This window comes from Haemaphysalis longicornis, unplaced genomic scaffold, assembly GCF_048455015.1.
Source record: "Haemaphysalis longicornis isolate Haplotype H1 unplaced genomic scaffold, Haemaphysalis longicornis Haplotype H1 scaffold_2, whole genome shotgun sequence".
NCBI lineage: Eukaryota > Metazoa > Arthropoda > Arachnida > Ixodida > Ixodidae > Haemaphysalis > Haemaphysalis longicornis.
This window is the reverse complement of record NW_027526295.1, coordinates 253,756,493-253,778,806: the sequence shown is the minus strand read 5'-3', so window position 1 is coordinate 253,778,806 and position 22,314 is coordinate 253,756,493. Positions and strand designations below refer to the sequence as shown.

Genomic DNA, 22,314 nt, shown 5'->3' with positions numbered 1-22,314 from the left:
CTGTTACCACTGTTGTCTCTAGAGGTGAGCCAAGTTGTATTCGTAATGCAGGTAGTGCAATGTACACAATGCAGGTAGTGCACAAGCATCTTCCCTAACAACTATATAAAAAACACTTTTTACCTTCATGCATATATTGTTCGCAGCAAACAGTCCGCTATGCCGTTCGCTCGCTGTACTTTTCTCAGTCAGGCGTACCAGAATACATATCTAGGAGCGTAGATTAAAAGACTTGAGCCCCTACACACCTATATGCCATAAAATCTGGATGCACAATTTTTTACTATTATGTACTATGATAGTTACCCTACAGCACCATTCTTTATAAATCCTTCCCCAGAATTAACAGAGCTTGAGAATGTCCCATACAAAGCTGCAGACACTCACAGTGGCCCATAGCTACAGCATGTTCATTCGCTATGGCAGTATGACTTACTTTCTACACTTCAACGGGCATTTTACATCCCCGTCTACCCTTCAAAAAATATTTTGAGCTACGTCACAGTGCGTGCACTCTCCATCAGCATAAGTGATTTACAACAGTACAGATCACAGTAAAGAGGTCATTTTATTCCTTTGTATCTTAAATATCCATACAGCACGAATGCCTTAAGCAGTTTTAACACTTCTCTCTAATGTTAAGGACATTCCCATCGAGTGTTCTGACCTGTTGTCATGCCAAGCCTGACTAGGAATATGAAGGCATCAATATAAATGTGTCGGCATACACAATTGAAATTCTCAAGCACTCATGTTTAGCACAACCTACGGATAAAACAGCAAATGTGCGACACATTTGCGTGCAAATAAAATTAAAATGCAAAATTCAGAACTATTACAGAGCTGCAAAAACCTGCTGCTTCAACAGTACAAAAAGAACACACCAAGGGTAAAATAATACTACACAGCACCTCAACCAAAGTCATAGATATCATAACTGATACCTTTAGCCTCAAACACAGCACTGCTGGTGTAAGAACAAACTTCTGGAAAAGTATGCTTGTGTGTGCATGAGAATATTCCCAAAGCTCTTTTACTTGGCGCACATCTCACGACTTCGCTATCACCCTCCCTTTAAGTCTGTTCACACAACTACAGCAAGGCACAACTGGAAGTGTTTGATTCAGGTTTTAAGCTGTGGTCTATAACATGGTTTGTTCCTCCACACACTCAATGCCTCATTTAAGAGCATTCCTAAGCAATTCGAGATAAAAATAGAAAAATACTAAGAATTAGCCGAAGAGAATTTCAGAGTAAGTAGGCACTCGCAAATTCTAAGCGGTGGTTGGGTGCAACCACAACCTATGAAACTGTAAATAAACAACAGCACTTCAACCTCGTTCTAAGTGAATGCCATTTTCTGAGCGAGCGAGATTGCCATCTTGGCATACAACGACAGCATCCACTAATGTTGTGTTTACTTTTGATATGCCTTTCAGTAATAATAGTGTTAATATAAACTGTGTATCATAAAGTCACAGATTTTGATCAAATGCATGCCAGCTACCAAATTCTACAGCCCCCATAACTCTCGTACAGAAACTACACATCAACAAACCTATATTATCATACAATCTCTTTCAATCCTCGAACACAAAATACACAACCAAATAACTTTGAGTCATGAATTCGGCATGAAACCGCCCTTAACTTGCTAGAGGAATAAAGAATTAAAACACAAGGGCTGTGTGCTGTAACTAAAAAACTACTCAATGTTTATTCGAGGTGTTACTTGGGAGAGCTACATGTAACATCTACAATGCTGCACGACGAGAGATGACAAGCAGCAAACATACTGCATTTCAATACCTTGAAGCTGTCTTTGTAATTACCTAGTAAAGAAAGCTGTGGCGCAAAGTATACCAGCAATGCACTAGAAAAAAAACAGATCGTATTGGCTTAGCAATATCCTACTATTGGAAGCTGCTTACATCAATAGTGGCCTGCAAAGATATTAAGCCAGTTCATTCGCATTATATTCACACATTCTCATTTTTGCTGAGTCACCTCAATTTTAAATGTGGGTGTGTTAAAAGTACCAAACAGTGAAAGTGCAGGACTATTTTGCTCACCGCACCTCCGTGGCTTAAATAAGTATATAAATAAGCAACAATGCTATACAAAAAATCATACAGGGCTAAAACAAGACATGAACTCTTAAAAGAAAAGATGATGCTCTAGTGCTTCTTCCTCTATTCTGAATGAAAACCACTAATAAAAAAATGGTGACCAACACAGCAGCCACGCATTAAAAAGTGACCAGTACACATGCAAGTTACCCAGCACAATGGTGCAAGCTTTGGCAGGTGTATCCGATAAATGCGATCAATCACAGTAAATGCAAGGGGACCCTGATATGCCCACATGACATCAGGAGGTGAGCCAACAGCGGTGGCACATTAAAGTCCGGCTGCCAATAACATCAAAGCACATCCAAGTATAAAACAAATGTTCCCTTTCCAAGTTTCCTATCCCACAAAAAATAAAAAAGAAGACAGCACTAAGTTTTTCCTTTGTACAACAGCAAAAAGAAGGACGGATGGAAGGAACAGTGTGTGCAAGTTTCAGTCTACGAGTTCCACACATTAACGACATAGCCGTGTGTAAAAAGGGGCAAAACGCAAAGGCACTTCGATACTTTCAAGAAATGCCAACGTTGTCTCTTGATCCCACATCTTCTGTTTGAGAATTCCCCGCCTGAACAGCTGCAGCCAACCGCTGAGTAACGGGAGAGGGCTAGGATGCCCTGCGGTCCCCGCGCGGACGCGTTGCGGCGAAGAACTGCGGTTCGCTGATGCACCGGTACGCCAGGCACTGGGGTGTGAAGCCAAGGAGTAAGTTCACAGCCCAGAAACCGAGCCAAGAGGCCGGTTCGGGTGGTACCCGCATCACATAGGGCGTGCGTGGGTGGAAGGATGCACCAATGTGGGTCACCTGACCCTGCATGAAAGCAATGGAGAATTGCACTGAGTCACAGTGTCGGGTAAAGGGGCCAATGTTTTACGACAGGTGTGGATGTTGTATGAAAAATACAACTTCGTGCGCATCTCAAGAGAACGCTGCACAGGAATTAATCCCTTTTTAGAGACAAGCCTGACAGGGCAACAAGCAACATGTCACCCTGTATTCATCCTGGCTGTCTCCACCCTATTTGGAAACAAGCTTCGATGGCGCACATGTGCCGTAACTATAGTCCTTTGAAATTTCGCTAGCCTGCCATCTAGGCCAGTTTTGCATTACAACAGTGTGCTGCCACAGTGGTGAAAGGGCGCTGTTATGATTCTGCGCACCGCTACCATATTCGCACGTCCTGCAAATTTTTTGTGGAGTCCCCAGTCTGTAAGAAAGCTGCCTTCGACAAGCCGCAACATGCCTGGGAACAGCCTGATCGTGGGCACCTTGCTGTTGGCGTGATTCAAACTTCGGCGTCTGCAAACGCAGCGTGTAGCTTGTCTCGGCGGGCAGATGCCACAGCCGAGATCTCCTCTTCCCCCTATCTCAAACTCAACGAGAACAGCTATTATACTACCGACCCTCACGAACTCTGGTGGAAAGAGTGCTGTGTGTGTCTGTACTATGCCTGTGCCGTGTGCACAAAAGCTTTGGGAAAAGCCACAGGGCTGTTATGGCGATTGTATACCTAAAACCCGCCTCTCGGTGGATACTCCATTCGTTTTGGAGCAGCGAATCAATGCTGTCACTCTGCTCGAGTCCTGTAGTACGACCTTCGGTACTGAAAAGAAGTGGCCGTTTGTAGGTTTTTTTCTCCCGCGGGTGTCACTGCGGTTGGAACAACCAAATATAGCGCACATGACCATGATGCCAACACCGCTTGCGAGGCTAGCAACGAGTGCGTGAGAGCGAGCGGTTCACGGTAATGGCGGACGCATATCCCAGAGTTCCTTTCCCTGACGTCAGTGCAAGCTATGTATAGCGGTTAGTTTCAGCGCGATAAAGACACGAACTTTGAAGTCCGCTTCACTGCACCCACCTTCTTGCGCAGCAGCGGAGAGGTGGGGCGTCACCGCACGCACCACACATTTTAAGTTTTCACATGGCTAGCTGCTCTAAGGAGGGCGGCTGGCTCGTACTGGATTTTGGAAGGGCGTCATTGGCAGATGATTAGTTGTTGGTACTCTTAAATTCCACAACGTTGTATTCATAGAAGTGATACAGATGTAGCAGGAGGTTGGCTGCTGGTCCGGTCTTGATGCATTTAACAGTATGAATTTTTCGTCGTGGTCGCCGACATGGGTTCTTTGCCACTTGGAAAGTCTCAGTGGCGGAGTAAGACATGAGCCCAGCTTTGACAGTTGTTAGCGGTTATCATACCAAGTGGTGAAAGGTGGGCGTATGCTTTCAAAGAAATTGGGAACTCAAAGCTTGTTGACAGCTTTTTTTTTTCCTCAACCATTTCTTCTGGCACCCAGAGCAGGAATATACCTTTAGTGTTCTTTTCCACCCATGTAAAAAACTGATGGCGTGTAATTATTTGTCAATGTAAGGTCTCTGAAGACTGGCCCTGGCTGACAATGGCTTAACTGTGCCACCAATTCCATTGGAAGCACTCTTTCCATGTGACATTGCAAAAAAGTTCCACTCAGACAATAAATTGGCTCATTTTTATAGCAGCGCAAAATTACACAATTTCTCTTGTTTCTGTACAGTGATGATAACCCATCGGAAAAATTTTTGGAGAGCAGGGAATTCTTTAACAATGTATGGGTACAAGCTAGTTGGTACAACATTGTTACTTTGGTAAGCGCAGTAAAGAAAACACAGGACGAGGGAGACAAGGACCAGCGCTACTTACAATTGAATTTTAATGACAACCACGGGACATATAAATAGAAAAGAAGAACACGCCCAAATGACTGTGAAGTTTCTCATGACAAGTGCAAGCCTATGTATGATGAGTGCTCCGTCATATTTCGAGACGCCGATCAGCGCACGCGAGAGATTGTTGAGGCTGCAGAAATGCAGCGGATAGGTGACTATGTCAGCACAACATCCATATCTTTGAGCCCGAAAGAGCTGGCCTTTTTGGAGAAGCATTTACCACACAAGCATGTATGACGGGTGTGTGGGGGGCTGTGCAGTGACATGAAAAACTTCACAGTCATTTGAGCGTGTTCTTCTTTTCTATCTATGTGTCCCGTGATTGTCATTAAAATTCAGTTGGAAGCAGCTCTGGTCCTTGTCTTCCTCGTCCTGTGTTTTCTTTACTGCGCTTAGCAAAGTAACAAGAGAATTCTTGTTTATGAAGTTTTAATGCCTTATTTTGACATGCAGCCACAGCTGCTGTTGTGTGGTCAAGAGAGTACTAAATGACAGCAAGCAATTTTACACTGGGGTCCCGAGAATTTCGAACGATGGTATGCCATGAATGAATGCATCGCGACTTTCGTATATACCAAGTGGCATGATTGTGGAGCTTCTTGCACAAGGAAGCCATAATTCTCTGTGAGGTCTAAAACAAGAATATTCCCCTCATTTTTTGTCTGGTTTTTATCTATCGCAGGAACTTTGCTTGCTGTTTGCTTATTAAATGGTGCAACTTGAGATCTTCTACAGTGCCTAAAAACTGTTCTGAAAATTTGGAAAAACTTAAATATATTTTCTCTAGTGTGCAGCGAACACCTGCGATCCAATTTTCAACATGAAAATCCTCAACTTTGTCCATATCTAAAGCGCTCTCCGAAATTCCCAGAAGGGCATATTTGCCAGGACACGCTGGAGCGGCTGCACATGAAGCCTTTCTCGTAGAGGTTGCATACAATTGCTGACATAAGTTCCTCTAAAGTTTGCCTGAAACCTGCAGCATGAAGCGTAGGTTTGAAGTTTTGGTGCTCTATGCACACGCTAACTGTGTGCACGCCACTTCGGCCGGACAACGATGTGTGGCGGGCGTGCAGCTGTGAACGAAGAGAATCTACACTTTAAAAAGCAAGTTTTCTTTTCACTTCTCATACAGTTCTCTCAGATTAAGCAAGAGCAATCGCTTTGGTGACTGCATATTATGTATTTTCTCCCACGTACACTGCACAAAACGGAATCGTCCTCATAAAATCTTATTAAAAATTTCGCTTCGCTGACAACGAGTCTTGCTTTATGTTAGATTCGCCAATTACCCCATCCTTGCTTCTAATCCGCATAGCTTTGCGCGCCTGTTGCTCCGAAGTGTGCAGCAAAGTCGCAGATCGTTTTCAAAAAAAAGTGTTACCCAAGCAAGATATGCTTACGCTTCTAATTCAAAGAACTAAGTGAAAGAACTACAAAAGATTAACAACACCACTCGTTTCCAGCACCATGGAAGGCCTAAGAATGCATGTGGAGTCACATTTACTAACCGGCAGCATCGCAAGAAACCAACAAAACACGCGGTGGATCGACCTGCGCTGCCGCGCAGGAAACCTCATTGCAGTGAAGCGTACTTGCGGCCCACCGTCTGAGGCCATGGTGGGTGATCAATATAAAATTAATTTCTCGCTTAAAACAAAAATTACTTCGATTAAATTTTCTGAAATAAATACCCTTTGTACAACCTTTAAAATGAGCCTAAGCCTGCATTTTTGCATGGACCGCCACACAGCACGATGAGCGTCTGAACATGGACAATTTCGCAATTTTTTTTTCAAATTTGATGTCTTTATCGTGCTGAAACTACCTGCTTCCCTGCTCACATATTTTTCTTCGGCACTTACCGTCAACAATATAAACAAGGTATGGACCTACATTGTCTCTACAAAAGTTTCAATAGCTGTAAAAAAATGTGTAAAAATTGCTCAAAGACGCCACTTCGCTTCCCCGCAAAGCCCATTTTGAAACACACTAGCAACAGAAGAAGGAAGCGCACTTCTTTTTCTATCACTTGCAATCATTTCCCTGCACTCCATATATTATTGTATTTTTGCAAATTTTTTTCGCAACGTAGGTTTTTGTGACCGCCGCAATGTTCAAATAGCTGTAAAAGACAGAAAAGAAATTTTCCCGCCAAAAGTCGGCTAGGCGAATTATTAGAGTGAGGATGTGATCAACCTTGAATTTTTATAGTGTAATCGCAGATGGTCGAGTGAACTATCTAGGACGTTTGGCGTGGAATGACCCGTACGTAACAACTGGTTGCCAGCGGTAAGATGGCAACTTCGTAACAGTGTGAAAAACAGCACACCGATTGACTGCGGCGCACTCTCAGCGCACCATGCAGTGCACTCATTGCGTTTGCCACTGAGGCTATTTTAAGAATCAAATCGCTCTTGTAATAAATTTTTATTGTAGAATTATTCACTTGATTACTTTTTTTGGAAGAATTAGTTTTGCTAGCAATTAAAAGTGAAAAGTTAGCATCATCTGCTGGCAAGCTGCTTTTAGCTGTGGTCATCTTGCACCCTGTGGTGAGCAGACGATCAGAGGCATCAATAGTACTGTTCACAGTTTAAAAATTCCTAAATAAATTTACTCAAACACAAAAAAAGAATGCAAAAATGTAATAATGTCAGGAAATGTTATCAAAACAACAATTCAGTGTTTATAAAACTCTCTCAGTAGCAAAAAGGGCCAATATACTAAGATGGCGCTGCAGTCGACCGGTGTGGTGTCTGCCCGAGGCTTTTATCACTGAAAGGACCCTGTTGAACGCCTCGGACGGCAGACTAGCCAAATTTTTAGGAACTATGCCATAAGGTGGGGCAGCAACAAAGTTTGGTCACCACTCGTGGCTCCTGTAAAATTCTGCGGCTAACTGAGTTGATTTTCAACGCCAATAGATACACAGTAGATATTAAGTTAATGTGATGGTCAGATAATGTGACGATGATCAGCTTGCCTTTCAAGGTTCTGATCTTGCACCGCCAAAAGATAAAATTTAGCAATAAGGCCAACATAAAGCCACACAATTTTTTGTGAAAGTTGTAGTAATGAACATTTATTGAACAGAACCACCCACCATTGTCCAACCTGAGCACTAGCTCTTGAAAGCTGTGCGGCCACACCTCCCTTTCTGTTACGTATTGTGGCAGCTGTAAAGCTGCATGTGGCTGCATTTGTGACACACTGTCAGCACACAGGGAGGGAGGGAGGGAGGGAGAGCATATGTCAAGTTGAAGTGTGGCAGACTGATTCAGTCTTACACTGGCAAAACTTGACAACACACAAATCAACTGCAATTATTCAAGTGCATCAACGGAACAGTAATGTCAATCAATAACCTCACTTGACGCACATATCCTCAGCGCCCTGTGAGTTCGCCCATCAAGCATGCCGCCAGAATAGACGGTGCCCGCAGAGGCAGATTGGTCAGTCGAATTAGTTCAGTCAACCAATTTCAATAAACTAATAGGCTGACCTCCACTGCATCCAAACGTGGTTGCACTTTTACCAGTCTTGCACCAGCCATTTACCTTCTTTTGAACTAGTTAGACAGCTCAGTAGAGCACTTGACTGTCAGTCACAAGGTGCAGGCTTTATTACACCCCTCTGATGATCCATTTCTCTTCCCTCTCTCTCTCTGATTGCAGTAACACAACTACCCCGTGCTGCTCTCTCAATAGCCTATGGTGCTTGAGATAATGGTTCCTCTGCCCATCTACTTTTAAGGGATGCCATCTTAGGAACGGAGATGGTTCCGCATTTTTCACCGTCGTTCCCTCCCCCCCAAGTAAAAACTGCTGTGTCTGAAAGTGCACCTGAAGCGTAGCGCCGGCCGCCAGAAGGCTGAGGTCGGGCATCCACTGGCAGCCAGGAACGAGCAAGGCAAAGGCACTGGCAAGTTGCACCGGAAGGTGATGGAAGAGGTAGATGAGCATCTGTGAACGGGGGCGGGAGATACCAGACACTGATCACAAATGCAGGCACATTGAGGTAAACAAGCTGGAATGTGAGAGCACATAGACTGTCCTACCAGCAATAGCTTTGTTTTCACATTGAAGCGAAACAATGCGGTGCAGAAAAAAGTCACACGACAGTGCTGCTAACCTGCATCTTTGGAAAGGGTGCTGGGTCCTTTTGCTGCAGGTACGGTTCCACGGCCGCTACGTAACGATTGATCCAACCAACATTGGTCCCTAGAACTGCCTGTTAAGCAAGAAAGACACGAGCATTCAATCATGATCAGTGACAACATCTTTCGATAGGGCAAAGGGCTCTTTTTAAATCATTTTACAGATGTAAATACATTGATGAACACATTGTGTGCCTGTATCTACGTTGTTGCACTTAAGTGCTGAGATTTAGCTCGATGTCAAGTGAGGAACATGGGGTGACCGACACAAACGGCTCTTACCAGGCCTCTAAATATGGTGATGAAGCTCGTAGCGAAGAGGCACAGAAGAAGCGCAATGTCTTGCTTCCGCTTCCACAGACGCTCCCTCGAACCAGTTGCCTGCATGACAAGCCAGTTCCATGAAAGGAGTGTAGCGGCTATAGATTCAACACTATATGGATTAATGCTTGCCACATATAAGCCTTGACACCTATGCAGTGTGTAGGTATTCTGACCCTTTCTTTGGACCGGCCTAGTCTAGTGGAGAAGTCATATTATACAGAGCAATGGTACGTAACTTGAAAAGTAGCCATAGAACTTAGACACTGCCTCAGCAAGCAGAAAAAGTGTGCTATACTCTTACAAGTAAGCTGTGATTACTAGAGCATGCGAGTGTTCCGGGTCTTGCTCTGCTTTAGCGCCTCATTGTTCACAAGAAGGAAGCCTGTGCAAAGGCTCTTCGTGGACTGGCAAAAATAGATGGACAACTGCTAGCAAAGAACAGCTGGCATGCATAACATTTTTCACAATATGCATGATACCCTATCAAAGTTGTTTCCTCACGCATTGTAAATCGCACTTGTAGCGCAGCTGTTTTATGCACATTCAACACAACTGACTTTTCTTGCATCACACTGCAGCCATGCAAAGAAGCCAGCACTGTTACACGCCAAGAAAAGAAGGAAGAAAGATGCATATCCCTCTGGGCTTAAGTAAACTTCTCACATTGCCACTAGAGTTATAGAACAACTGAACAGACATTATAACAAGAATAGCTTTATATGATCTTTCAAATAATGTGAAGCAGAAAGTACTTAACTCCTCATCATTATCTGGCATAATAAGCAACGCATTCAGCTTGGAACACACTCCAATGGTCATTAAAGCTGGTGGCTGTCAAACTGAATGTTAATCGAGCACTGCCAGAAAGCCAATCTGACGGTCTTCAAACTAAACGGAGTTTTCCAATTTGAGTGAAATGGTCATGAACGGTCCCGTTCTTTGTCCGCAACTAAACCATAAACAAAGTAAAGGCAGAGAAAGACTCTAAATAGCTTAGAGTTTAACATTGCAACCGTTTTCACATAGAAAAATTTTTGCTGACTAAGCCCATTTAGCTAGCTCGAACCGTGTGTAATTTGCAGCGGTGCTTGAGCTCAAGATCTCTGAAGTAAATGTCACGCAGTGTTAAAATCAATTTGTGTGGAATCCTTTCAAAAATAGCACAAAATTTTAAAGAAAGAATAGAGTTTTCCGTTACCAGTTTTGATCTTTCCCCTCTAATTCTAACTTTTTCATTAACTATCCCCCAGCTGATTTTCACAAAGTGATCTTCTTGACAGTCCTTGTAGATGGCAATGTGACAACGGCGCATCCACAGTGTATTTGGTCATCATCATCATCAACAACAGCAGCCTACTTAGGTCCACTGCAGGACAAAGGCCTCTCCCATTGGTGGTCCCCAAAAATTTCAACAAACATCAACTTATTGACTGACTGGTGCACAACATTTCCTGCATCATTAAAAAATCTTCCTTGTTGCTTTCTTCTTGTTCCATTCACTCTGTGAAACTCCGCATTACCCCCCCCCCCCCTGCGATAAGTATGCATTAGGTGTCATATTTGCGCTTGTGTAGATGGAACTGTACAGAAATTACCTAGTCCATGAAATTTCAGGGAGGCTAGGGGGGATAGGACTGTGTGAAATGACAACACATCTTCTGTGCCAATTTACTAACACGTTCCACTAATTAAAAAATTAAAAATGTACACTTTAGCCATACCAAACTGCGGCTACACCCTGTCCCGTTGAAAAAGGAAATAGCATACCACAAAGTGAATCCTCTGATGTCTCAGTTGGTAGAGAAAAAAAGGCGAGCCCAGGACGACCAGGAGATAGAAAACAGCCCCTGGTGTGATGCCATGCTTCCCTGGCGGCCAGAGAGAAGGAGGAACAAAACAGGCAAGCACTTTTTGCAAAATGCCAACAAGCCACAGAAGTTAAAAAAAGGGGGAAAACTTTCGTTTTATCAGCCGCAACTGGCGGAAGACCAGCATGGCAGTGTCAACAAACAGGGTCAGCAGCATCAGCTCATCCCTGCCTTACGATGAGCCAGGCACGCATTTGGCGGCTCTTGCAAACGGACGCCTTCCCAGGCACAGCCCGCATCCATCAGAATTCCCTCCATCAGCATGCCTCACTAAGTTACTCCATATGGGAATGCCCCCAAGACCCCTTCTTTCCAATCAACAGCAGCGAGCAGTGGAGGGAGGCCTTGGGTAGCTCTGACCCGACTATACAAAAAGTCCTCGTGGCCACCCGCCTTCAAGTGCCCACCAGAAGTGCAGTGGACTGCACTTCTTTGAACATTTGCTTGAATAAAGTTTTCTCTCTCTCTCTCTCTCTGAGATATTCTAAAGCCTTGTTTCAATGTCACTGAATAGAGGAATTTTACTTGCATAAAAAACAGCCATGCTTACAATTAAAAAGCATAACTTGCCTTTTAATGGCCATGATAGTGTGCAGAAAAGACACAACAAAGTTACTTAAACCCCTTGTATTGTGTTGTAATGTCTGCTTGTCCATACACAATGCTGCAATACATGCTTGTTCTTAAGGCTGCTGCACACAGGTTTGCTCTTTTTGTATGCACCTAAGGTACGTAGTAAACTTACCAGTCGCGACCCCCAGCAGAAGCACGAGAGCGCTGTTCATGTTTGATCCACACCAGAAGAGGGCGACATCATAGAGGTTTCCACTGCACAAATTCGGCATCCAATGTCCCAGATTATGCACTGCTCAGCTCCAGTCACAGGATTACGCAACAACCTGCCAGTCGCAAAGCACTGTACAGTCATACAACTTAACGACTTCCAGGTCTAACTGCTCTGGCAGCAACAATACTCAATAGTGCACGCGATTTACTACTTTTCTCAGAGCTGATCTGTACTAAATGCAGGGTGGTATGAATAAGAGCCTATTGTTTCACATTGTGCAAAATATTTGGCATCACCAACAATAACTGCATGTACCTTAGAGCGTGAAACGTGCTTTGGTACGTTTTGCCTGCTCATTTTACGCACACATGAATCCCTGATAATGGAAAAAAGCCTGGTATTGCAAACATCTTACAATTAGTGAGAAATTAGTGCTGTAAACAAGGTGCGCAAAGTAAAAAACTTGTATTAAAAATAACCACACATACAAATAATTTTGCGTTAACTGGAACACCGCAGCTAATATTTTTCTCCATATTTTTCACATCGTAAAAAAGGCACATCCCAGAACAAGCATATTGAGCAACAAGCAGGCATCGGAACAAGCATACCCAGCGCATGTGATTCTTCCACCTAGGAGAAGGTGCAGAATATACGTGCAACCGGCCAGCACGGTGATTTGCAAAGCGGACAGCCAGTCAGTCTCACAGTTGAGTGCATTAATGATCTCTAATTTTGCCCCTGGCTGTCATGTGTAGATTACACACATAATATAGATGCTAACAGCAAGATGGGATGTAAAAATCCCGGGCGATCTCCACTCACGTGAAACCTGGGGGAGCGGCGAAGCATGCAGTGTACAAGTGCATTTTTGGCGCCTTGGCATTCTTGCCAATGGAGATGAAACCGTTGGGCAATAGAGGTATACAGCTTTGCTGTAAAAGTCTTGTGTTTTTGAAGCATGAAGCGTTCAAGTGCGAGGCATAAACAAGTGTCCCGGTGATTTTTTTAGTACGCATTATGAAGCATTTTTTAGTACCGCGACTACATGACATGACGGTTACGATGACATGAGACGCCTACAGCCCGAGCCTCTAAGGGGCTTCACCCCTAATATCTTGCATGTTCACACGTGCGGGAATGGGGGGAGCAAGATGACAGGATGAAGGTCATTTTACATTGCCCTCCAATATAAAGGCAGAATCAAAACTAAAACAGTGCTTACCACTCACGGCAGAAGTGCATACCGTTTTATTATGTTTCCTACCTGAAGTTTGTGTCTTTCTGAAGACCTGTGTTTTGCAGCAATTGCCAGATTTATTTCTTTCCGTTTGTAGCCAATCAGAATATGTAGCCAATATATGTAGCCAATCAGAAAAGGAAATGAGGGGCTCGTTGAAACAAGACTGAAATAAGGGTTGGCAGTCAAGAAACCTCGGAAAACAAAGGGGAGGATATGGTAGGTCATTGAAACAGATAAAGAATTTGGAAAGAAAGAAAGTGAAGAAAAAATTCCCACCAGGTGGGATCCGAACCCACAACCTCCAGAATACCGGTCTGGTGCGATAACCACTACGCTACCGGCGGGGCGATTTTCCCCTCCACTTTCTGGGGTATTTATGTCAATGTAATTTATTCCTGTGCTTGGGGGTGGTATCCAGCGCCACTCCGACTTCTCGGGGTGAAGGGGACCTTCTTTTTAACCCCCGGGCCGTGACTGGAGTGTCTACGACATGTCGAGAGTGGTCAACCAGCATTGAACCATATATATCGGTGTCGAACCGGAACCAAACCGATATTTTTGCCGGAACTGAACCCGAACCAGAACCATTATTTTTTGAGCCGACTGAACCCGAACGGAACTGAACCGTAAAAATAAGTAACGGTTTCGGTTCTCAGCAAAATGGTTCGACCATCCCGTTACTGATAACGGGTGGTAAGTGTCATTAGGGGCTTCTTTCTTTCACGCGCCATCAACTTCGCAATCTCTCGCTCACTTTTCCCCTTTCAATGAATCAAAACGCTCCGAACGCGCTCATCACGGTCACAACATGGTGACAACTTGATTATTTGATTGATTGTGAGGTTTGTTAACGCGTCGATGCAATGCAGGCGATGAGGCGCGCCACAGTGGAGGGCTCAGGATTAATTTTGACCACCTGGGGATCTCTATAGCATGCGCCGATATCTAGATCACATAGGCGTTTTCGCTTTTCGTCTCCACCAGAAAAGCGGCCGCCACGGCCGGAAATCGAACCCACGTCCTTCGGCTCAGCAGCACAACGCCATAGCGACAACATAGTGAAACGACTGCACACCAGTATAGCAATTAAGGCCCCTAATTGCAATGGTATGCTGCTGATGGTCGAGCAAGCAGGGTGCAAGGCTGGGAAGAAGCGATATCAAACTCTCGGCAGGCCGCACAATGTTTGAAGCACCAAATCCACCCTTCCCACGGTCGCCGGTGCACTTGTCAACACGCCCCCACAAGGGGCCTTTAAAGGCTCAATAAAAAACGTTTGCGCTCTCTCTCTCTCTCGCTCATTAGGATGGTGCAAGTGCAATCAGTCAACGAGATTGCTGCATTGTGCACCAGCCAAGGTTCGAGCCCTACATTTGCCTATGCCTATTAGCAGCAGCTAAAGAGTGTTGAAATTTTGGCTTTTAGGTACATGCATAATTGCAAGAATTAAAACAGCACCACAAATGGGACCCAGGAAGAAAGGGACGCACATATGTTTGCCAGCCCCCTCGTCATAATTTTGGTGGAGTGTGCGAATTCCATCCTCGTCCTGCTCCTCAGCTTCACCCAGTTTACCCAGCACCACCACCAAAATTATGACGAGGTTTATTGGCAGGATGGCAGCAAGGCGCTGAAACGCAGAGAGGCTCAGCTGAGTCCGAAGGGGTTCTACCGTGCACGCTCAGCTCTCGTGCCAACACGCTCGTGATGATGATCTTGAGTCTTGCCATGATGATGATGCAGGTCGCATGAGGTGATACGCTCCGCTGGCTGTTCTTTCCACTTCACCGCTGTGTAGCTGCGCTGGTAGCGTTACGTCGATGGTGGCTAGTCTTCCTCGTAACAATATATATACAGTGTGTTGCGACGATAACTGGAACACTTTAAAAAATTTTCCTGAGCGATCGGCCGCTCTGTTCGCGCTCAAACTTCACACAAAGGTCGCATTTTGTGGTCTATTTTGTTTGACACCGGGAACAACAACGGTAGTTACCTGTTTATTCTGAAAATAAATAAAAACGATTTTCGCCTATGGGAAAATGGCGGCGATTTGGGCGTGCGAGCCCGAAAACCGGGTTTTCTGATCGTCTGTTAGCTCATTTCTAGGTGCATTTTCTGATCGTCTGCTGCACCATTTGGCTCCGTACGTGAATCCCAAACATGCGTTTCACTCTGTAGGTGGTTCCGTCGTTCCAACATCAACTTGCGCTGGCTCGCACGTCCAAATCAGCGGCCATTTTCCCATAGGCGAAAATTGTTTTTATTTATTTTCAGAATAAACAGGTAAGTACCGTTGTTGTTCCCGGTGTCAAACAAAATAGACCACAAAATGCGACCTTTGTGTGAAGTTTGAGCGCGGACAGAGTGGCGGATCGCTCAGGAAAAATTTTTAAAGTGTTCCAGTTATCGTCGCAACGCCCTGTATATATATATATATATATAAGAACAACTTTGCGGTTAACTTGTTTATTATAAATTAGTCCGACAGTTTCGGAAGTGGAACTTCCTTCCTCAGGGACGATCCCACTCTTCATTGTAGGATCGTCCCTGTGGGATGTCATTGTGGGATCGTCCCTGAGGAAGGAAGTTCCACTTCCGAAACTGTCGGACTAATTTATAATAAACAAGTTAACAGCAAAGTTGTTCTTATCTTTTACCTGACCGTTTCTTCTGGCCCGTTGCAAAACTCATCGAAATCTATATATATATATATATATATATATATATAATATATATATATATATATATATATATATATATATATATATATATATATATAGAGAGAGAGAGAGAGAGAGAGAGAGGGAGGGAGGGAGGGAGGGAGGGAGGGAGGGAGGGAGGGAGGGAGGGAGAGCATTGCCTCGGCACCCTAAAGTTCTTTCCGTGGTCAAGGGTTACGGCAGTCCATGCGTAGCATGCAAATTCTTGATTGATTGTGGGTTTAACATGCCCACGCAACGCAGGCGATGAGGCATGCCGTAGTGGAGGGCTCTGGATCAATTTCGACCACCTGGGGATCTTAAATGTGCACCGAAATCTCGTACACACAGGCATTTTTGCTTTTCGCCTCCATCAATAGAGCGACCGCCGCGGCTGGGAATCGGACCCGTGTCCACATAGCATGCAAACGACAAGCAGCAAACAGGTTCACAGCCCCCAAACGCACAGTGCCGGGCACGAGTGTCGAACAGGCCCAGAAAGTGTTTTAGTGCACAGACAGAACGTTTACCTACTCCCACGTCAGAGCAGCCAGCATCATGAGGTGCATGGCATACATGGCCGTCCCGTGCCAGTAGGCCGCCAGGGCTCCGTGGCTGCACCGCAGGTACGGTTCCCCGACCTTGAGGTACACATTCACAAAGCCTGCACCAGGAATAGAGCGACTCGTAAAAACAGGGGTTCCAACAGAATGGAAGAATTGTTCGCCTAACACACAGCCAGCTTCTCGGGGCCTGCACAAGACTTGCAGTTCCAAACATATTGCCACCAAGTAAAGCAGAACCTGCAAGGACCAGTGAATTTTGTTCTGTTTGTCACAAGTATGTTTTGCTGAAAAGCCCCATTTAGAAGAGCTAAACAATCACGATGTTCTGTTTAAGCAATTTCTGTTTAACAAGGTTTTACAGGAAGAGTAGGAACTTCTACACTTTAAAGGGGCCATGAAGACAAAACACAAGTTTGGTTCATTCGAAAGATTGCCTCGTTAGAATCATACTGACACCATTCTTAGCGTAAACTTTGGTCAAATAAGCTATACAATTAGGAAAAAAGGGAATGACCATGCGACCCACTAGCTCATGTCCCACAACAGAACCTATGATGTCATATGCCCGGCCATGCGATTGGCTGAGACCGCCAAAAGCAAATGCAAATTAGGCAGTTCTTACAAGCTTGTCGAACGAGCTATGTGTGCTTAAATTAAGGGCAATTTTTTTTATAGCAGTAAGAATGGTGGGGTAAACAGTGGAAGTTACAAAAGTACACATCAACATGTGTACTCGTGTTGGTACTGCACGCACTATGGTTTATTTAGATGCACAGCACTGCGGGGCCTTGGGGTTGTCTCAGATGACACTGGCCGACTGACGCAAGTGACGGTGTCTTACGTGACCATATTTGTCGAGTGAGCACCATGTTTCACGAAACGATTATTTTCTCTATGAACAAAAACAAGCCAGGTCTAAATACGGTCACAAACAAACCAAAGGCAGAAAACGGCTTACCACGGTGTGGTGGCGCCATCTAGGTTGACTAATGGTAAACGAGGCTCCACTATCGGCGGCAGAGCGATTCTTATGATGTCATTGCAGCATCATGAAAACACGCGGTTTGGCGGAAGAATAAAAAATTTAACTTAAATTGATTAATTTCTCAGTGAATAAAGCATTGTTTGCTTCTGGACAAGCGTTGGGGGCACTATAAAACACGAAATTTTTCAAATAAACCAAATTTTTATTTTGTCTGCATGGCCCCAGGGCCATGAGGACAAAATACAACACACTCAAGTCAACACACTCAACATTGTTTTTATAAAAAGTGCTGGCCCAAATTACGCACCTGCCCCTGTAACACAAAATTCGAAAGTTCTTCAATATTTCTTGCGTCTTTTTTCCATTTTAACAAAACGTCTTTTGCAGCTGGAACGGAGCCAAGGGAGTCATTCTTTAAAACTTCCCTTTGTTGCATTTTCTCTTGATGGCCACAAGATGCTGCTAAGATGTCCACTACTAAAGGCAGCATGGCTCTGCGGTAGTAATTTCACATTGATTGAACTTTGATGCTGCCCCTGACAGGCCAGAGGATGGCGCGTCAACCTACCGGTGAAGAGCTCTTCGAATACTGGGCACTTGAGGATAGGCCACAATATCACATGCACAACTACCAAGAGTTGATGCTCTATCACAATTCTCTATTACGCTGCCTTTCACAGACAGCAATGCTTGCAACCTCTCGAAGTTGACAGATTTTAAGAGGACTGGGTAAGTTCAAAACGTTAACCTTCGCGCTAACTTTTTAAGAGCTACAAAAAGGCACAATGGGGGAATGACAACGACGATGACGATGAGATGACACATCCGGCAATCGGACGCAATTGGAGTGCAGTAATCGTCCACAGAAATCGTTGTACCAACGATTTCTGTGTCAATCTGTATGTATGTATATATGTATGTGTGTGTGTGCGTGTGTGTGTGTGTGTGTGTGTGCATATATATATATATATATATATATATATATATATATATATATATATATATATATATATATATATATATATATATATATATATATATATATATATATATATATATATATATATATATATATATATATAGCGAATCAGAAATGGGAAATGAGGGGCTCAGTGAATTAAGACAGAATAAGTGTTGGCAGTCAAGAAAACCTCGGAAAGCAAAGGGGGGAATGTGTTAGGTCATAGAAAGATATGAAGAATTTTTTGAGTCAGAAAGAAAGTGGTGAAAAAATGCCTGCCAGGTGGGATCCAAACCTACGACCTCCAGAATACCGGTCTGGTGCGATAACCACTACGCTACCGGCGGGGCTGTTTCCCCACCACTTTCTCAGGTATTTATGTTAAGGTATTTTTTGTTTCCTGCACTTGGGGGTGGTAGCCAGCGCCACTCGGACTACTCGGGGTGAAGGGGACCTTCTTTTTAACCCCCGGGCCGTGACTCGAGTGTCTACGACATGTCGAGAGAGAGAGAGAGAGAGAGAGAGAGAGAGAGAGAGAGAGAGAGAGAGAGAGAGAGAGAGAGAGAGAGAGAGAGAGAGAGAGAGAGAGAGAGAGAGAGAGAGAGAGAGAGAAATTGGAAACAACATATGCAAAGTAATTTCAAGCTTGGCCCGATGAAAGCGATAAAAGGTATACAAACCTGATATGATCCCATCCAGCTCAAGACCCACGGTGAGTGATGCCACGCTTGTAAATGCAGATATCGCCAGGGCTGCACGAAACAGCCGAAACGAGACAATTGGAACAGCGGTGAGAAAGCTACTAAAAGTACGTAAAAGAATCGACGCCCACGGAGTAATCGGAACTCTCAGGACTGCTCAACAAAAACATTTTTTTTTCTTTGTTATTGTTGCGTCCGTGTGCGTCAGCCGCGGCTGTCACCATCACCAGCTGGGCGCGGACATCTATACGAATTTAAATGTGCGTAGTAGATGTGCGCTCGAATGGCCTTGGTTTAAATGCGAAGCAAAGAGCGGGAAAGCAGTTTGGCGCACTGCGCTGACGCACTTCGCAGATGTAATCGTCTCCTAGCTATTATATAACTCTGACGAGCCGCAAAAAAAAAAGAAAAAAGAAACACTCCATGACGCCCGCCGTCTAGCTCGCGCATCCTGTATCCGCGCGCGCAATGATGCGCGAAACTGATACCGAAGCTAGTAGAACAAGGTGACTAAGGGGCGCGACAGTGAACTCAAACGTGGTGTTTACTCACCGTAGAAAAATATCTGCTCGTGCTTCCGGCCGTCAGGGAACGGAGCCTTTCTTCCCGTAGCCCAAAATAATAGGCCAGCTACGCCCGCAAACACGACCACCACCCCGACGCAGACGGGCCAGGCTGAGTCCCACTTGAGGAGCTGAGCGACCACGTTGAAGGCGTACGTCGTCGGGACGGCCAGTAGGGACACACCGAACACTTTGGTAGCAGACGAGAACGACGACATGACCTGCTTTGCGGAGCCTAGTTAGCAGGAAAGCCGAATTCGATACCGATAAACTGCCCACGACGCCTGGCGCTGCCCCAAAACAGCTTTTAAGTTCAGCAGCAGCAGCAGCAGCGATGCTTTTCTTGCAAGTCCAACGATGCGCAGTCATCAGAACACAGAATAAAATAAACTCTCCGCAGCCAAAAGCAACTGCAGCAGCAGCCGACGTTGCCGAGAAACGACTCTTGGCACGAGACCAAACTCGCTTTTACTCGCCTTATTTCACCGCCTTCCACTCACGCGAGGTAGCTGTGAGGAAGGCGAAAGCATTAGGTAGTCCAGCAGGAAGTCAATGGATGCCTCGAGTAATTGCGCAGGTTATAAATTACGTTGTTAGCAGTTATTGCGTTATTGCGCTGCTTGCAACAGTTGCTGCGCGAACCTCCCTCTACTTCCTTCCGATGCTTTCCTGCATATCTTTGCCCAGTGTTGCTAACAGTAACATCGTCGCCGCCTAAAACGGTTGCGGAATTTTCGCTAAGAGGTGGAAAACCTGGTGTTCTATATTTTTCAGAACAAAGCGACATTTTATGGGCAGGCATGCCGGACACCACAGTAAAAAATAGCACATGTCCTCTACTCTAAGTGCAAACAGTAGAAAGAGAGATCGAGCGAGCGAGCGAGAGAGAGAGAGAGAGAGAGAGAGAGAGAGAGAGAGAGAGAGAGAGAGAGAGAGAGAGAGAAGTGAAGTGAAGTTGGAGAAGGGGTGCAAAAGGAAGGGGGTGAGTGCTCTTATTTTTTTAGATGGGTGAAAAGAAAAGCGATGCAAATTCATCCACAACATAGTAAAACCAAAGTTTCACGGACAACCTCAAAAGTACACTGAAAATTCAGCACGAGCTAAAGTAATAAAACACTCATTAATTCAAAGCAGTAAATTGATTTAAACTTACTGATCTGGCCTGAGATGATTCCCATTAATACGTGTTACTCTATGATAATGTTTGAAAGCTTCAAATTTTTGTGTCAAGAGAAGGTGCGTCGATTAGAAATTTTAATCTGATTAATCGGTTGGCTTTAATTGGTTAATTGACTGATCGATTAATCAGTTGCATTGCTTTAGGATGAAAAATGACCAAAAATCATATTTCAAGAATATTTGTATTGATATAGTAATGATAATAATAACAATTATAACATTTGCAAAGATTCCAGATGAGGTGAGCAGGTCTTCATCACGGCACTGATTAGGAAGGGACGCTTATCACCGCGTTCGTTACTGACACTTTGCTAGAATGAGAAACGTAGGCACTCACCGTAATAGCAGGGGAAGCCAATAACTCGCTGTTTACTTACGACATAGTTTATACAAAGGCCAAATGGTGCGAGTGCCCGCTTGCCGATTTTTGTACCGTGTAAAGAGTACCCACTTTCTTGTCGGTCTTGACTATACGCTTTCGATTTTAATCACTATCACCTATGAGTATACTTGCATTGTTTTCTGTTGTGACGTCAGGTGGGTTATTTGAACACGAATATGATCCCTGAAACACCTGCACACAATTTCAACACTGCACTCTTATTTCAGTTTGCTCCCCACTTCAACCGATGAACCGGTTAAAAAAAAATGAATCTTGACTAAAGCATTATTTGATTAATCGGAAGGTTAATTGATCGATCACCCACCCATAGAAGGTATACGTATATTTACTGATAGAAATCATTTACTTAGTAGTATATGGTTTGTTAATTCCTTGTACATTTGTTATTGCAATTGATTGCAATAACAATCAGCCGATCCCATGACAGCCCATCCCACTATGTGCTACTCTTATTTACAATTGCATTTTCCCATGCTATAAACTAACTTGATGTATTCTAGTCCTTACGTACATGGCACTGCAAATAAAAAAATGCAGCCAAACGAAGCTATGCTGCAGCGGGCAAAAGCTGTAACTAAATAAACCTCCCGTTCTTATGTCTTCCTTGCCCAAAATGTACGGCTAAGGGCTTCTCCACGTTGCACCAAAGTAGTGCAGAAATCCCCAACGCACAAAAGAAATGCTCATTTGACAAGAGTGTGGGCGACTTCTCGGTGCAAAAGCAAATATCTGGACAAGCCAACCGCAGTTCATAGCGTCCCTAAATGCATTCATGCACAAAATACCACTAAAAGAGAATGTGAGTCGGTGCTTTTATGATGCGAGGGAGTTCCAAAGAAGCTGGCAATAGGGGCAAAATCCATTGCTGTTGTAGCGTACTAACGACCACCCCCATATTACACCTCCTCTGCAAACAGAAGAGCATAGGTGCACAAAGGCACAACAGCATAGTTGCACAACGACACAACGGCATTGCACATGTAGGTGCCAAAAGCTTGACTGCGTCGTGCATGTGCTTGTGGAGCGGCTTTTATATA

General features: G+C 44.4%; 1 protein-coding gene across 1 annotated transcript; it reads right to left on the bottom strand.

Annotated features, from left to right (window-relative positions):
• Window positions 1-549: 549 nt before the first annotated feature.
• Window positions 550-20,377, bottom strand: LOC144170423 (transmembrane 6 superfamily member 1-like). Its single transcript, XM_077700210.1, has 9 exons — window positions 19,685-20,377; window positions 19,112-19,183; window positions 16,454-16,583; window positions 11,936-12,018; window positions 11,090-11,190; window positions 9,281-9,379; window positions 8,974-9,072; window positions 8,685-8,804; window positions 550-2,940 (listed from the first exon to the last, which is right to left on the bottom strand). Exons 1-9 carry the CDS (start codon window positions 19,911-19,913, stop codon window positions 2,737-2,739), a joined length of 1,137 nt encoding a protein of 378 aa, XP_077556336.1. The 5' UTR covers window positions 19,914-20,377; the 3' UTR covers window positions 550-2,736.
• Between the last annotated feature and the right edge of the window lie 1,937 nt (window positions 20,378-22,314).